Source organism: Danio rerio, chromosome 2, assembly GCF_049306965.1.
Source record: "Danio rerio strain Tuebingen ecotype United States chromosome 2, GRCz12tu, whole genome shotgun sequence".
NCBI lineage: Eukaryota > Metazoa > Chordata > Actinopteri > Cypriniformes > Danionidae > Danio > Danio rerio.
In genome coordinates, this window is record NC_133177.1 from 30719656 (window position 1) to 30734438 (window position 14783).

At 35.7% G+C, this 14783-nt stretch overlaps 2 protein-coding genes across 3 annotated transcripts; one reads left to right on the forward strand and one right to left on the reverse strand.

The window, feature by feature from the left end:
- Window positions 1–128: 128 nt before the first annotated feature.
- toe1 (target of EGR1, exonuclease) lies at window positions 129–6210 on the reverse strand. 2 transcript variants are annotated; one of them, NM_001256682.1, is made up of 7 exons: window positions 5763–6205; window positions 5620–5660; window positions 4961–5057; window positions 4717–4875; window positions 2725–2984; window positions 2474–2639; window positions 129–795 (listed from the first exon to the last, which is right to left on the reverse strand). In NM_001256682.1, exons 1-7 carry the CDS (start codon window positions 5874–5876, stop codon window positions 181–183), a joined length of 1452 nt encoding a protein of 483 aa, NP_001243611.1. In that variant the 5' UTR covers window positions 5877–6205; the 3' UTR covers window positions 129–180. The 2 variants fall into 2 exon arrangements, with proteins under 2 accessions (NP_001243611.1, XP_073776246.1); XM_073920145.1 differs by lacking the exon at window positions 129–795 and adding an exon at window positions 1344–1870 and having other exon boundaries at window positions 2364–2639; window positions 5763–6210.
- A 674-nt stretch (window positions 6211–6884) lies between these two features.
- Window positions 6885–11826, forward strand: si:ch73-382f3.1. Its single transcript, NM_001256683.1, is given in 4 exon segments — window positions 6885–7320; window positions 7436–7589; window positions 8903–9075; window positions 10858–11826. Coding segments are annotated over 4 exon segments (852 nt in total). The 5' UTR covers window positions 6885–7170; the 3' UTR covers window positions 11233–11826.
- The last annotated feature ends 2957 nt before the right edge of the window (window positions 11827–14783 follow it).

The following is a 14783-nucleotide window of genomic DNA, read 5'->3' on the forward strand; positions in this document are numbered from 1 at the left end:
AAACAATAACAACCTGTGAAAATATTAGTGCCCTTAAACGACACCAAAACCAGTGCTAAATGTTTTTTTTTAAATGTCATCACACTGTTTTCATCCAAATTTACATTAAATTAGAAGGGAAAAATGTTGGGAAAAAGTTCATTTTATTTGTCCAAAAATTGTACACAAAATGAAAAGAATCTATGCACTTTTTTCCATGTTTACATCAATGCTTTTCCCCCAGACATAGGCCATCTTCTGCACATGAGCCTTTGAAGATTTGGAAAAGGTGCTTTTGGCCACATGCAGAGGAACAGACTTGCCGCTGAGAAACAGCTTATTTAGACATGTAGAAATGACAGGAGTGCTGCTGGATTCTTCTTTGTTTTTCATCAAATTTCTAGCATACGCAAAAATATACCCTGTCATGAAAGCGTCGAACCCTGCTCTGTGAGTACCCCCTTCCACTTTCTTCCCCTTTGGTTTCTCCTGAGCTTCAGTAGATGCTTCTGGCTGGGATTGCTCATCTCCATTGTTGCTGGCTGTTTTTCCAGGTTCGTCTGTTGGCTCAGCATTCAGGGTCTTCTCTTGATGTTCAGATGTGGGCACAGCCTGGTCCAGCTCGGCTTCTTCAAAGTGTGTTCTTTTGCCCTGCGGGGAACTGCATGTTTCTGGGGGTCCCTGAGAGCCTTTCTTTTTGTTCTTGCGCTTCCGCTTCTTCCTCTTGTCTTCTCTGGTCTTCTCATCTTGCTGGATTATAAGGTCCGTGTTGTGTGACATGGGGCACTGGGAGCCATTAGGACACCATCCATAAGCCTAACAGTAGAGCAGAGCAGAACAACATAACCAAAAGTCATTCACAACACTTTGTAGTATAGCATCCTCATTGATTAAAGGGATTGTTCACCCAAAATGTTAAATTCTGTCATCGTTTACTACCTTTTGAGCTTCTTCTACTGAACACAAAGGTGGACATTTGAACAATGCAGGAAACATGTAACCATGGACTTGCCATAGTATTTGTTTCTCCTACTATGGAAGTCAATGTTTGTTTGTTTTGTTTTCACAATATATCTTAATATGTTGTGAAATGTTAGAAGAGACTCAAAGGTTTCGAACCAATTGAGGGTAAGTAAATAGTGAGCAAATGTACTTTTTTTGGGTGAACTATCACTTTAAGTAATAAAACCATGAGTGTGTTAGTTAAAGACCTCACAACACTCATGTCGTTACTTTGTGTCACTGTTATCGCTGATCATCTCCTATCGAGGTCATCTATTCATCAGTTTTAATATTCAACAAGTTGGATACAGGATTAATGAGCTGAATTTTAATTTTAAAAGTCAGTTTTGTTTTCTTTGTTTAGCATGAGAATTGAGGCTGTGTGGAAAAAGGTACAAACAGATTTTATGAAAACAGAACAGATTGCAGAAACACATAACTGGAGTTATTTCACATTAAAGGAAACTGTAAATCAATAAAGTTTAAGTTACATAACATCCTTATAATCAACTTAGTAAACATATTACAGTATGACTACTTCCTAAACTTAAGCATTATCATTATTTATACATGCTTTGATTGTACTTGATGGTAAAAATGATACAATAATGTTAGTATTTGATGTGCAAATATATTTGTGCATCAAGTATGTATTATAAATGAAGTGATATATAAATAAAAAAATTAAGATTTTTTAATCTTTTATTCATTGGAATTTCTGTGGTGTAGCACTTATCTTGTATTTATTTGTGTATTCTTTTAATTAATTTAACACAATTAAACTTTTTTTGTACTTTAATATATTAAAAACTATTTACTGTGATTTCAGAGCTGAATTTTTCACAAATCATTCTAATGTTGATCAAAGCAGTTGGGGAAACCGAAGCACCTGGAGGAAACCTATGCGAACATGGGGAGAACATGCAAACTCCACAAAGAAGCGCCAACTGACCCAGCCGAAGCTCGAACCACCGACCTTCTTGCTGTTGGACAGCACAATTTACATTTACAAAACCCAATTTGTAAATTCAAAATTCATAAATACAACACACAATTTGTGAATTTAGATGTAACAATCATAAATATTTTCGCCAAACGAATTGGATTTGTTTATTTTATGAATTGTGCGTTGAATTCAGGAATTGGGTTCTGTGTTGATTAATCGTGTTTTGATTTGACAAATTTAATGTGTATTTATGAATTTTGTTATGAATTGGGTTTGTGCATTTACAAATTGGGTTTTGAACTTACAAATTGGATTTTGTAAATGTGAATTGTGGATGTATGAATTATATTTTGTAGATTATTTTTGAGACTGATCTGGCTCCATAGTTTTGCTGCTGAATTTCTTTGCTGAATAGAAAGTTTGTTGGAGAAAACACATTGAAGCCTATGGTTAAGTTATAAAATAGATTAATAAAATGCATACAAATATAATGCAGTTTAATGGAAAACTATGAGTGGTGCCATCTAGGGGATTTGAGGAACTCACGGAGAACTGAACACATATGTTGAGGGCTCCATCATCCTGACTCTGGCTGTCCAAGCAAGGCCTGTAGTCTATGTAGGTCTCCATGTTGCCTGTGTATTTACAAAACTCCACGAACAGGTTACTCCCACTGCCTTCTGCTTCAATGGCTTTGCTATTTTCCAGCTTACTGTGAGGGACAAAGAAGATGCCTTAGATTTCAGTCGCATAACTTGATTGTAATTCTGAGATGCTGACATTGAGATTCCACATACCACTTCTTATAGGCATACTCCAAGTAGGAGGCGGTAAACCTCAGCTCATACTCTGTTGCATACTTTGTGTCGTAGATTCCTGAGGGAAACATCTGGGAGAGATCGGCAGTGAAGGTGCCCAGACGATCAGGCAGATGGGCATAGAAACACTGATACAAGAAGACCAGGTCTATCAGTCCGTTATGGAGCACCAGGGGCTTGTTGGCTCTGAGAAGTTCGACAAATAATGACCGTATGTTTACCCCATGGGCATCGCCTCCCTAATAGAAGCACAAAACACAGGTAAATAATTCAAAAATCATCATGTTGACATGTTTTATTAAAGGATTCCTTCACTTCCTGAATAGAAATTGCCTGTTACTTTACTCACCTCCTTGATTACCAAGATTATTAATGTATTTATTTCATTAGTTAAGAAGAAATTAAATTAAACAGTTTAAAACCCCAAAAATGAAAATCATCGCCATTTACTTTTATTAAATTCTTGTGGTGAACAAAAAGATATTTTAAATGATGTTGAAGGCCAGCTGACATTCACATTCATAGTAAGAACAAAAAATACTATGGATGTCAAGGGCTGTTTCCAGCATTTTTTAAAACATATTTTGTGTGTGTGTGTGTGTGTGTGTGTGTGTGTGTGTGTGTGTGTGTGTGTGTGTTGAAAAGAAAAAAGGTATTCAAACAGGTTTGGTAAAAATGGAGGGAAAGTAAATGATGAGAATTTTTGTGTGAACAACCCCTAACCTTTTTGCCAATATACTTCATAAAATTCATTTATTTTATATATTCATGTTTAAATCATAAAGTGGTTTATGGTGTTCAGTGGTTTGAAGATCCAAATCACAGTTTTGATAAAGCTTCAAGAGGAAGAAAACAAACTGCAATGTTCTTTGTAAAAAAAAAAATAAAATAAAAAATAAATTAAAAATCAATCTATATACTTGTTACCCAGAAAAGCTTGCAGAACTAGTCCTAGATGCGCTTTTGAAATATAAAATTATATTCATTTTTTTTTTTTGAATGGCCCATTGTTGTACAAGATAAGACTTATTCCTCTGCTTGCATTATGTAGAATCCATTAAACATACTAGAAACTGCAGTTTTTAGTTCAAACCACTGCACTTCACTATTTAGAGAAAAATCCTGCATATTACTTAAAAAACATGAAGTTTTAGTTCACCCAAAAATGAAAATGTTATTACTTACTCTAAACTGCAAAAACACACACACACACACACACACACACAAAAAGTAAAAATTACCATGTGTATCTAAGTACATCTTCAGATCAAGTTGTGCATTTCTTATAGGCAATATGACATCTGTTTGTCAAGATACTGACTCCATACATTAAACTGGCCAAAAAAAAAAACCTAATTTTGTATGATTACAGTTGATCCACTGAAGTAATTTGGAATGTTTTAACATTTTTATTTGTTCTTTTTCTGGATTTCCCATAGAGCAGGGGTCACCAAACTTGTTCCTGGAGGTCCGGTGTCCTGCAGATTTTAGCTCCAACCCTAATCAAACACACCTGAACAAGCTAATCAAGGTCTTACTAAGTATACTCGAAACACCCAGGCAGAAGCGTTGAGGCAAGTTGGAGCTAAACCCTGTAGGGCACCAGACCTCCAGGAACGAGATTTGTGACCCCTGATATAGAGGATGAGAGAGTTCTCTGATGTCATCTAAGGGCCTACTCACACTATGCTATCCAAACCGTGCTCAGGCCCATTTCCCCATTTGAGAAGTGTGAGTGCGCTGAATCGGGATTAGGCATGGTTCACTTGGCCGGCCTTGGCCCGGTTGGAAAAGGTGTGCCTGAGCGTGGTTCACTTGGGCTTCAGCGCGGCACTCTTGTGTGTGAGTGCAAAATGTGCCTAAGCCCGAAACTGAAAGCGATACGTGACTTTTAGGGGGCCATTTGATATTGATTTATTAATCATCGAAATTTATATACTGGAAGTGAACAGAACATTCAGTAATACATACTTTGTCATTCCCTTTATAATAAGGAATGCCTTCAGCATACTGTTTGTTGAAGTCAAATCCATGTTGCACAAGGAACTGCACTGACTGCGGTTCAATGATGTATTCCTCCGAGCAAAGCAAGGTAAGATTGTAAACCTGGACCAGGTAAGTGGTCTCGGCCTAGAAGTATGACACAAACAAGAAGAATTAGTCTAATGTCCGCTTATATTCAGAAGAAAACAGACTGTCAAGTAGACACCCTTACTTTGTTTTCAAGCTCCTTATAACAGGCAAACCCCAAAGACAGTACAGATCGGGTGCGGGCAGCATGGCATATGGCATTGTACCTGTCTTCAATCGACCTTTAAAGGGAAAAAATGTCTATTTGAGACAAAGTAATGCAAATGTAATGAATAATTTGAAGGGAACACATTTTTGCTGCATTAATTACTACATTTTAAAAAGTAAATATGTAGGGAGAACACTGTTCTGTCTTATTTCCCAGAACAGATTTCTGCTGTACATCAAGACATTTCCGCATTTACATGGGAAACACACTATAGTACAACTATTGCGATAACTAAAAAAATGAAACAAAGGAAAATGAAGTTCTTGATTAAAATAAGAAATATCTACAAATTTGAACTGAACTGTTATCTAATGACAGATATCCTTGTTTCATGCATCAGTACAATTTTAGGAAAACAAAACCCAAGTTCTTCATTTTACACCTCTAATAAATGTTCTTTTAAATATGTTAAGATAGTTTATTGCACAAAAAATACTGAGGAAACTATTATTTTATGCAACGTTTAATTCTATTTACAAATGTTAGATCCAAAGACATAAACGAGGCCTTAAAAAATAAAAAAGGCCAGAAAAACTTTGTCTTTTAGTTTTAGTTTTTTTAATCACACAACTTACTCAGCTAGAAGAGCTTTCCTTGAACCAAGACCACTCAGTTCCTAAAAAAAAAAAAGACATATAACATTAAATTGATCACATTGCTTTGTGACAGTATTTATCTTTCGGTTGAGTTTCTGAAGGAATAGTGTTGTTTTTCTCACCGTATCAATGGCGATGAATGAAGACGTTTTAATGGCTATCACCATCGCCGCCCACAACTCCTTAAAATTGTTTCCCTGCACATCAATCACTGGGATTATCATTGAGGACGACATTATTTCTGTGGACAAACTAACCGAAAGCACGCATTTGCTGAACGGAGATTTTATTTTTTTTATTGTTATGTCACAAATGTGGGTCTACGTCACCAATATTATTTAAAACAAAAAGAGGATCCTGTCAATGCAGATAGTGTAGGCTTTTCGAAAACATCATTTCTGAGAGCAAATACAACCATAACCGAAAATAAGTCAACTAACGTAACATGTCCAAACTCTCTACTTCGCGCGTTTTACACTCTGTTCATTTATTTACTACTTTAAATGTCTAGTGTGTTTGTTCAATGCACCCCTCACACTTCTGCCCATCGCCTGTGAAACGTGAGTGTGTGTGTGTGTGTGTTTTCTTTCCGGTTAGAGGTTCTTCTACGTTTAATGGCAGTTTTCATAACGTTTGTTATCGCCACCCACTGGAATGGAGTATAATGAATAACGTTTGGAGACAAAAATACTGTAAATTGGTTTAGCTTTTAATACAAAAACACAACGCAAATATAATAGTTTTAGTTATAAAAATAATTAACGGCAATACTACTTCAATCTGACCTGTTACACATAGCTTATGTGACATCTAAAACTAAAAGTTTAATGTTAACAGCTGTAACGTTAGTAATAATATTTTTATATTAACTTTTGCTCTTTGAACCGTTTTTATCTTTTGTTTACGAAACTCAAACCTTATCTGATCACAAATAAATTACATTCATCTATTTTAAATAGCACAAGTAACATTATCTTTGTAATACTTATGCGAATACCTTTAAAATATGAAATGAAAATAAACGTTTATGCACATTTTACGTTGTTTATTGACAGTAATTATAATCGTTTTTTTCTTTATCTTAATTGACGTTACTTCCTAAATACAATAACAAATAGTAACGGTGGTGGAATTGTAAAACCAATTTTAAACGGTTGTTTTTCGTCGAAGGAAATTATACATGCCGTAACGTAGCCATTTCCACACAGGCAAAGATAGAGTCCTCTATCACGTAATACGTCATCACGTCTCTTGCCGAAGTTATCGGCGCCATTTTGGCTCAAACAAACTCTGCATTTCACTTACTAGTAAAACATATTCGTCTTCCAGATTCGCATTTTTAACTAAATCAATTAAAGAGACCGCCCGTAAACTCGTTGTTTACGTCTGCTAAAACTACTGCTGTCTGTTGTTCTAAAGTCTAAAGGGTTTTTAATAATACACCTGCTAAGTCCTCTGCTAGCAGACCGCTACTTATAATCGTTGTTTCGCACAGATGTGAAGTTAAATACTTGGCGAATGTAAATAAAAATGGGTGGATGCTCCGCTCCTAACTGCTCGAACTCTACAACTATTGGAAAGCAGCTTTTTCGCTTTCCGAAAGACCCGGTGCGCATGAGAAAGTGGCTCGTAAACTGTCGGCGTGATTTTGTACCGACTCCCTGCTCCAGACTCTGCCAGGCAAGTGAAACGCGTGCGCATTTAACACTCTGCACAAGAAAACAAATGTGCCTTCAGACATCCTCTTTTGTAATCGTATAAATTAGTCACAGAGTTTCATTTCCATGACTTGCAGGACCACTTTGAGGAAAGCCAGTTTGAGGAGATCGCCAGATCACCAGCAGGGGGAAGGAAACTCAAACCCAACGCAATCCCGACGCTGTTCAATGTGCCAGACCCTCCCTCTCCTGTCACCCCTCAAGCAGTGTTACCTGTCAAAAATGAGCCAGGTAAATTGATCAATGCTGAGCCTCTAAGAGGACATATGAGATTAAAGGTAATATTATAGTTTGGTCACAGAGGTATAAGGTTTCTTTTAAAATATGTATGGTCCATGGGAAACTTTGCATTTGTTTACCAAAGTTTTATGTTCTTCTGCAAGATTGATAAAACTTTTAAAATAGGCCTATGCGTATTTGCTCATAAAAAGCTTGCATTTACTCTTAAAAATTTTACAGAAACTTTTTGATCTGTCTACAAATTGTATGCATTCTCTAGCAAAAAAAAAAACAACTTTCTTAAGGAAACCTTTCCTAGAATCTGGCATTGACTCATTTTTTTTTCTTCAACAAAAATATTTAATTTCTCCAAGAAACGTGTTATATTTGCTCATAGAACATTTGTGTTCTTCTGTAAAAGTACTGTTTCTGTTTTATTTTTGATTGCAAGGCTTTTGCATTCTCTTTTGTATAAGTCAAGTATTAAATTGTATTAGTTTGTGTTGGCTTGCTAAACTTTTGCATTCTTTAGAAAAAAAGAAATGACATTTTATTTCAGAAACTATTTGCTCTCAAACCCATTGGATTTTTCATGAAACTCTGTTCTCTCTTCATTATTTTCTCTAACAAGTTGTGCATTTCCCCAAGACACTTTGCTTTTATTTTAGAAACTTTCCATTTGCAGGATCTTTGCATTTGCTTATCTCTAGCAAAGTGTTGTGTTTCACCAACAAAATGCTTAATTCGCTTGCATGTTTTCTCACAAAAGTACTGAATTTCCCCAAGATATATTGCATGAACCTCCAAAACTTTACATTTTCTCAATTTGGTGTTCTCTTGTGGATGAATTGCATTCACCAAGATTATTTGCATTTGTTTACTACACTTTTGTGTTCTCTAAGTTTGATACTTTTTAGAGAAATGTTTGCTTAAAAACATTTAGACTCTTTAGCAAAAGTATTTTATGAGCAAAATTATAACATTTAGTGTATATTAGAGATAAAATATAAGTTGGGACAAAAATTATAGTTTAATGGTTTTGAGAGCAAATGCAAATGTTGCGGGAAAACTGCGTTCTCTTGCAAAATTATTGTATTTCCCAAAGAAATCAGTGTTCTCTGACAAAAAGCTTTTGTGTTGTCTACAGATATGTTGCATTTTTAAGTAAAACTTTACATTTATGTGTGTTTAATTTTGATTTGATATTGTACCTTTTTTCATTCTTTATTTCACATGAGGTATGTCACTCCACAATTATTTAAAATAAAAAATCAGTAAGCAGTCCCTTTTAATGTAACCCTGTGTATATTCTGTAATCATTGTAGTGGAAAAGGAGCTGAACATGGGGGATCATGGTTATGCCCGCCGGCAGCCTCCTGTGGATTCAGAGGAAGATGGTGTTCAGAGGGCTGAAGAGGAGCAACCCTGCTCTCTTTGCCAGCATTATAAAACCAAGCTGGAGCAGCAACAGCAGCACACGGTCAGACTACAGAGAGAGGTAACACATATTCTTATCAATCATAAGAAATGACGCACATTAGAGTGACTGATTAAATATATAGCCATGTTTACCTCAAGCAAACACAAACTGCCTGAACAAACCAAGCATGTCACTAGATGCTTGTGAATTAAGTTTACTATATGTTATTTAAGCTGATTTTCACCACTGAAATTAAAAAAGTTAATTGTGACTTCTCACAGTACTGACTTTCTTCTCTGAAGTTTTAGGTTGGCATTTCACAATTCCAACTTTTTTTTGTACACATCTTACTATCTTACTATTTTTAGGATATCTCAAATTTCTGAAGAAAAAGGAAGTCAGAAATGTCAGAATCTCAAACATGCTGGAGATAAAGTTAGAGCTGAGAGAAAGCCTATAAAAAGTTTTCATTTTTAGAAAAAAAAACATCAGAATTGGCTGATAACTTTTAAAATTGTGAGATAAATGAAACTGAAATGATGGTGAACTTGACCTCAGACACTCCTGTTTATTTCTCACTTTTCTTTTCTGAATGTAAGACACAAGTCAGAATTGTGAAATATAAACTCAGAACAGTGAGTGGGGGGAAGTCAATGGTTTTCAGTATATAGGGAGCAATGAACAGTGACTACGTTTACATGGACATGGACATTACATGGAATTAATCTGAGTTGCTTTTTCAATGTTCCTTTCTTGATCCCGTTTTACATGTTATAGCAGATAATTCGATTAATGTCTCTGCATCACCACACTATCCGCATTTCCTGTGGAGTTTCATGTAATTTCAGGTGTTTCATTTTTTATTTGTCGACTTTAACTGCAGTTTGGCACTTCCACTTTTATTTCATAGATATTGGATGTGAGTGTGAACTGTTGGAAGAATGTAGTTTAAATGGAATTTGTAACCGCACATTGTATGGGAAAAAAACACTCCACATTTTGCAATCTATGTGTCTGTGGTCCTTTACTGACTATATCTGTGTAAAGACTATCCTGTCGCAGAAAGTCCTACATGACGGTAATGGTTTGATTGTTGTGTTTACATGTCTGTACTGCGCTTCAATAATGCGACTAAAATCGGCATACTCCACATATCTTAATTCCATTTCTGTTTAGTTTAATTATGACTAATCAGATTAAAATAAGCCAAAAAAATCTGTTTACATGGTAGACTCCTAATTAGAGTGTTGTCTTAATGGTATTAAAATCTGAATATTGTTATCCATGCGAACGTACTCACTGTGTAATGATCCAGTCATTCAGAGAACAGATCATGCATAAAGCTCTCTTCCAATGGGTTGCATGTCTGAATGAGGTATGTTAAAGGACACATCACTCTTTTGTAAATACTCATTTTACACCGCACTGGCCCCTTGGGTTTTACTATTTTTGAATCCATTTAGCCAATCTCAGTGTCTGGCAGGAAAACTTTTAGCTTAGGTTAGCAAAGATAAAACAGATTTTATATATATATATATATATATATATATATTTTTTTTTTTTTTTTTTTTCTTTTTTTTAAGCTTGACTCTTCTGCTGATAGGATAGGAACTATACTCTCATTTTGGCATAATAATCAAGGAACTTTGCTACTGTAGCTGCAGCAAACACAATGATATTATGCAGTAACGGCGTTGTGTAATATCAGTGCATTGACAGCAACAAAGTTCCTTAATTATTGTGCCGGAATGAGAGTATAGTTACTATCCATATCAATCTTGAATCTAGGTCTTTAAGAGAGATGTGCTAAAATGAGAAGTGGAACTAAGAACTAACCACTGCAATTTTTTTGTTACACAGGCGGAGGAGATGAAGAAGCGTCTTTACAAACTGAGTAAAATAGAAAAGGGGTTGCAGGTATTCCTGTTTGAGGACCAGATACGGGCCCTGACATTAGCCAAGCGCTCTCGGAGGGCTGTGTGGTCACATGACACCTTACTGACCGCCCGAAAGATCCGCTGCGCCGTGGGGGTTAAAGGATACGAGTACCTCAGGGAACTTGGCTACCCTCTACCTTCTTACAGGACGCTGTGCAATCGACTGGAGCCCAAAATGATGGTAAGCACGAGCATGCAGGATGAACTGGCAGAGCTGGGCCTAGGCATAATAGCAGCCTGTGACAGTCCAGAGGGCAACATGACAAGCGATGAAGGACTGATTGGAGTCATGACCTGAAACACCGCATTTGTGAGACGGAATTGAAACGTGACTGTTAATCCAGCCAGGCGAAGCTAAAGCAGGACACACAGAGGATGTTTGGTATACGTTATTTTGGGTGGTTGTTGTTGCATAAAAGCATTGGCATAAATACCACAGCAGCCTGAAGTTGGTTCACTTCATTTTCAGACTTCTTTTCTCTCAGATTGAATAAAATATTAGGGTTTTGCTACATCTTGCTGTGTAGTTGCAAGTCCCCAATGCTGATATTGCACCTGGGTTGAGGAAATGGAGGTAAATTGGTGGACTATTCCAGCTGTTTACAGACTCAGTTAATGCTAAGAATCTGGCCCGAAAACCAAATGTCTTAAATTTGATTTTTGCTACTGAGACAAAGGTTTTAGATTTCATGCTAGTTTCTGTAAGAGGACGTTGGCAATTGTGAGGTAAATGTTCAAATTGGAAAGACAGGTTCCTATTTTAATGGTATAGGTCTGGTATGTGATGTGTAGCGAAGAACGTTAGCAGCCCAAAAAAATTGTGCAAAAAAGCCATCGCAAAACTGAATGATGCTACTGTTCTGGAAAAATAAATTTCTTTCTGCAAAGCAAACCAGAGCTTCTGCTTTTATTTACGTTTTATTCTTGTTTTGCCAGCCCTGTCTGGAGTTTCATTCAGCTCGGTTGCTAAAAGGACAGTTTACACAAAATTGAATGATTATTGTTTTTCAAGACTATCAATTTTGAAAAATTTTCTTTTGCGTTTCACAGAACAAAACTGTTAACTTAACAGTGTTGGCTACCTTTGACCAGTGTTGAGGCTAACACATTACAAGTAATGTGAGTTACGTAATAATATTACTTTTCTATGTAACAAGTAAAAAATTAGGTAATATTTGAGTTACTTTTAGAAAAAAAATGTAAATCAGGTTACTTTTTAGAATAATTTGCTTTTAAAAAAAATTGTTTGTCGGCGCCAATGGCGTAGTGGTTAGTTCGTCGACATAGCGGCAACCTAAGTTCGATTTCCAGCTCGGTCCTTTGCCGATTCTTCCTCACTCATTGCTCCCCACTCTTTCCTGTCAATATTCTCTACTGTTCTATCCAAGGCGAACACCCCCCAAAAAACTATTAAAAATGTTTTTTTTTTTTTTAAATGGTTTGCTGAATTAAAATTAGTGTTATCACGTTGAATCCAACTCAATGAGAAAAACAGCTCCCTACGGAAACAGACAAAAACCAAAATGGCTGAGCCTAACTTTTCTGTGATGGAAGTGTTCTCGTTATTTTCAACACATGGAATAGAACGGGATAGTCTCAATGGACCATGATTTTACCGAATTGTTAAGACAAAAATACAATAGTAACAATAACATGTTGCTTTAAACTTATAAACTTTTTCTATATATACAGCAGGTATAGCGTCAGGAAGGTCTAAGAAGGTAACAGTATTTTAATTTAACTAGTTTTACTAAGGTAAATGAAGGTTATTCAGTGTGTCGTTAAATGCAGTTCTCTATTCAAAAAAATACCCTGCAAGTGCTAAAAGAGATGAAAAAGTACCCAAAAAGTAATTAACACGTTTCTTTCCATAAAAAGCTCAGAACATGTACAATTTATTTACTATTTTTCTTTGGGCACTCATGTCTGCTCCGATATTTAGAGTGGGCTAAAGGTTATTGCTCTATGGATTAAAGTGTGTACTTTGTCCCAATCATTTCAAGGATGAAGCGCAGCTGTTTGCAAAACTAAAATCAATTCCTCTGATCATTAGATGGTGTAAGAGCTTTCAATGATGTTTAGTTTGGTGTAAATTTCAAACTATTTGTTTTGGGTTTCTACTACAAGTCTAAACAAAAATGCTCTAATTTATTTTTTCGTTTATTTAGTGTGGGGTACACATCTGAGATCCAATAACTTCATAATTGTTCTGTGATTTTTAAAGGAGGGTGATGAGCAACGATTTTCTGATGTTTAAATATTTTTGCAGAAAAGTTTTTTTTTGTTTACTGGAATCAATTGCATCATTTGAGCAGGACAGTAAATATGTAGACGTGCACTTGTTTTCCACATGACTCGATCATTTAATGTTTACCTCAAGCAAACACAGACTGCCAGAGAGAAACTCAGCTACAACAACAGTCATGAACAGACCAGGGGCGTCACTAGACTCTTTAATGCAGGGAAATACTTCTAATAAATCCTTAAAAGGACAGTTCACCCAAAACTTGTCATCATTTACTCAATCTTCACTTGTTCCAAACCAGTTCAACTTTTTCTGTTGAACACATAAAAAGATATTTTGACGTGCTGAAGCATATTGCTTGACATAAATGTAGAACTTAAAAGCCTATAAAAGTCACAATTACGAGAAGCAGTTCCATATTTAAAAACAATTGCCACAAATCTTTTTTAAATTGTTGGATATACATATAAAGCCGAATTTGCATATTGAATTTAAATCTCACTATTCGGAGTTATATATTTATTTATTAAGATTTTCTTTTTTTGTCTGAATGTACATTAGAGACTAGATAAGGGGACATTTTTTGTTCACATGCTAAAAATGACTTACCTTAAAATGTAATTGTAAATTAACATTGAAGTTTAAATTAACATTGAAACAGCTTGTTTAACTTAAAAAGAAACTTAGTTAGAATTAGCGTGTTTTCATAACGTATTTTTTTTTTACAGTGTACTTAATATTCCCTGATTAGAACTGACTTTAAATGCTAAACAATATGCTCGACATATTCTGTTTTCCTATTCCTTGGTTGCAAGGATTTGCAACCAAGTATTAAAAAGTGAAAGTTTGATTGATTATTATTATTCTGTTCAATTAGGGCAGCACAGTGGCGTAGTGGGTAGCACAATCGCCTCATAGCAAGAAGGTCACTGGTTTGATCCCCTGCTGGGTCAGTTGGCGATTCTGTGTGGAGTTTGCATGTTCTACCCATGTTTGCGTGGGTTTCCTCAATGAGTCCAAAAACATGTGGTATAGGTGATTTGGGTAAGCTAAAATTGTGCGTATTGTGAGTGTGAATGAATGTGCATGGATCTTTTCTAGTGATGGGCTGCAGCTGGAAGGGCATCTGCTGCGTAAAACATATGCTGGATAAGTTGGCGGTTCATTCCATTGTGGCGTCCCCAGATTAATAAAGGGACTAAGCTGAAAAGAAAATGAATTAAATAATTCTGTCTAATTACTTTTGGACCCTTAACAAATAGGAGGCACATATGCAAACTGTTGTACTTCCTACAGCGTTCACCTGATTTGGATGTAAATACCCTCAAATTAAAGCTGACAGTCTGCAGCTAAAGCACATCTTGTTCGTTTCATTCCAAATCCATTGTGTTGGTGTATAGAGCGAAAAATGTTAGAATTGTATCAACTTCTATAAATATTTATGGACCTATCTGTATATATAAGTATCAAAATATGAGCACAGTTGATGGGCATCTAGAAACTCATCTGGAATTAAACTGATCTCAAACAACAGATCATTATTTGATTTAGTTCTCGGTCACTTTATATTTGTTTTGCATATTTAGAGAGCATACATTTATATT

Coding starts and splice junctions, on each gene's coding strand:
- toe1 (NM_001256682.1), bottom strand. CDS start 5,876: ATGTCGTCCTCAATGATAATCCCAGTGATTGATGTGCAGGGAAACAAT. Junction 5,058..5,619: donor AGGAAAGCTCTTCTAGCTGA/GTAAGTTGTGTG, acceptor TTCCCTTTAAAG/GTCGATTGAAGACAGGTACA. Junction 2,985..4,716: donor ATTATAAAGGGAATGACAAA/GTATGTATTACT, acceptor TGCTTCTATTAG/GGAGGCGATGCCCATGGGGT.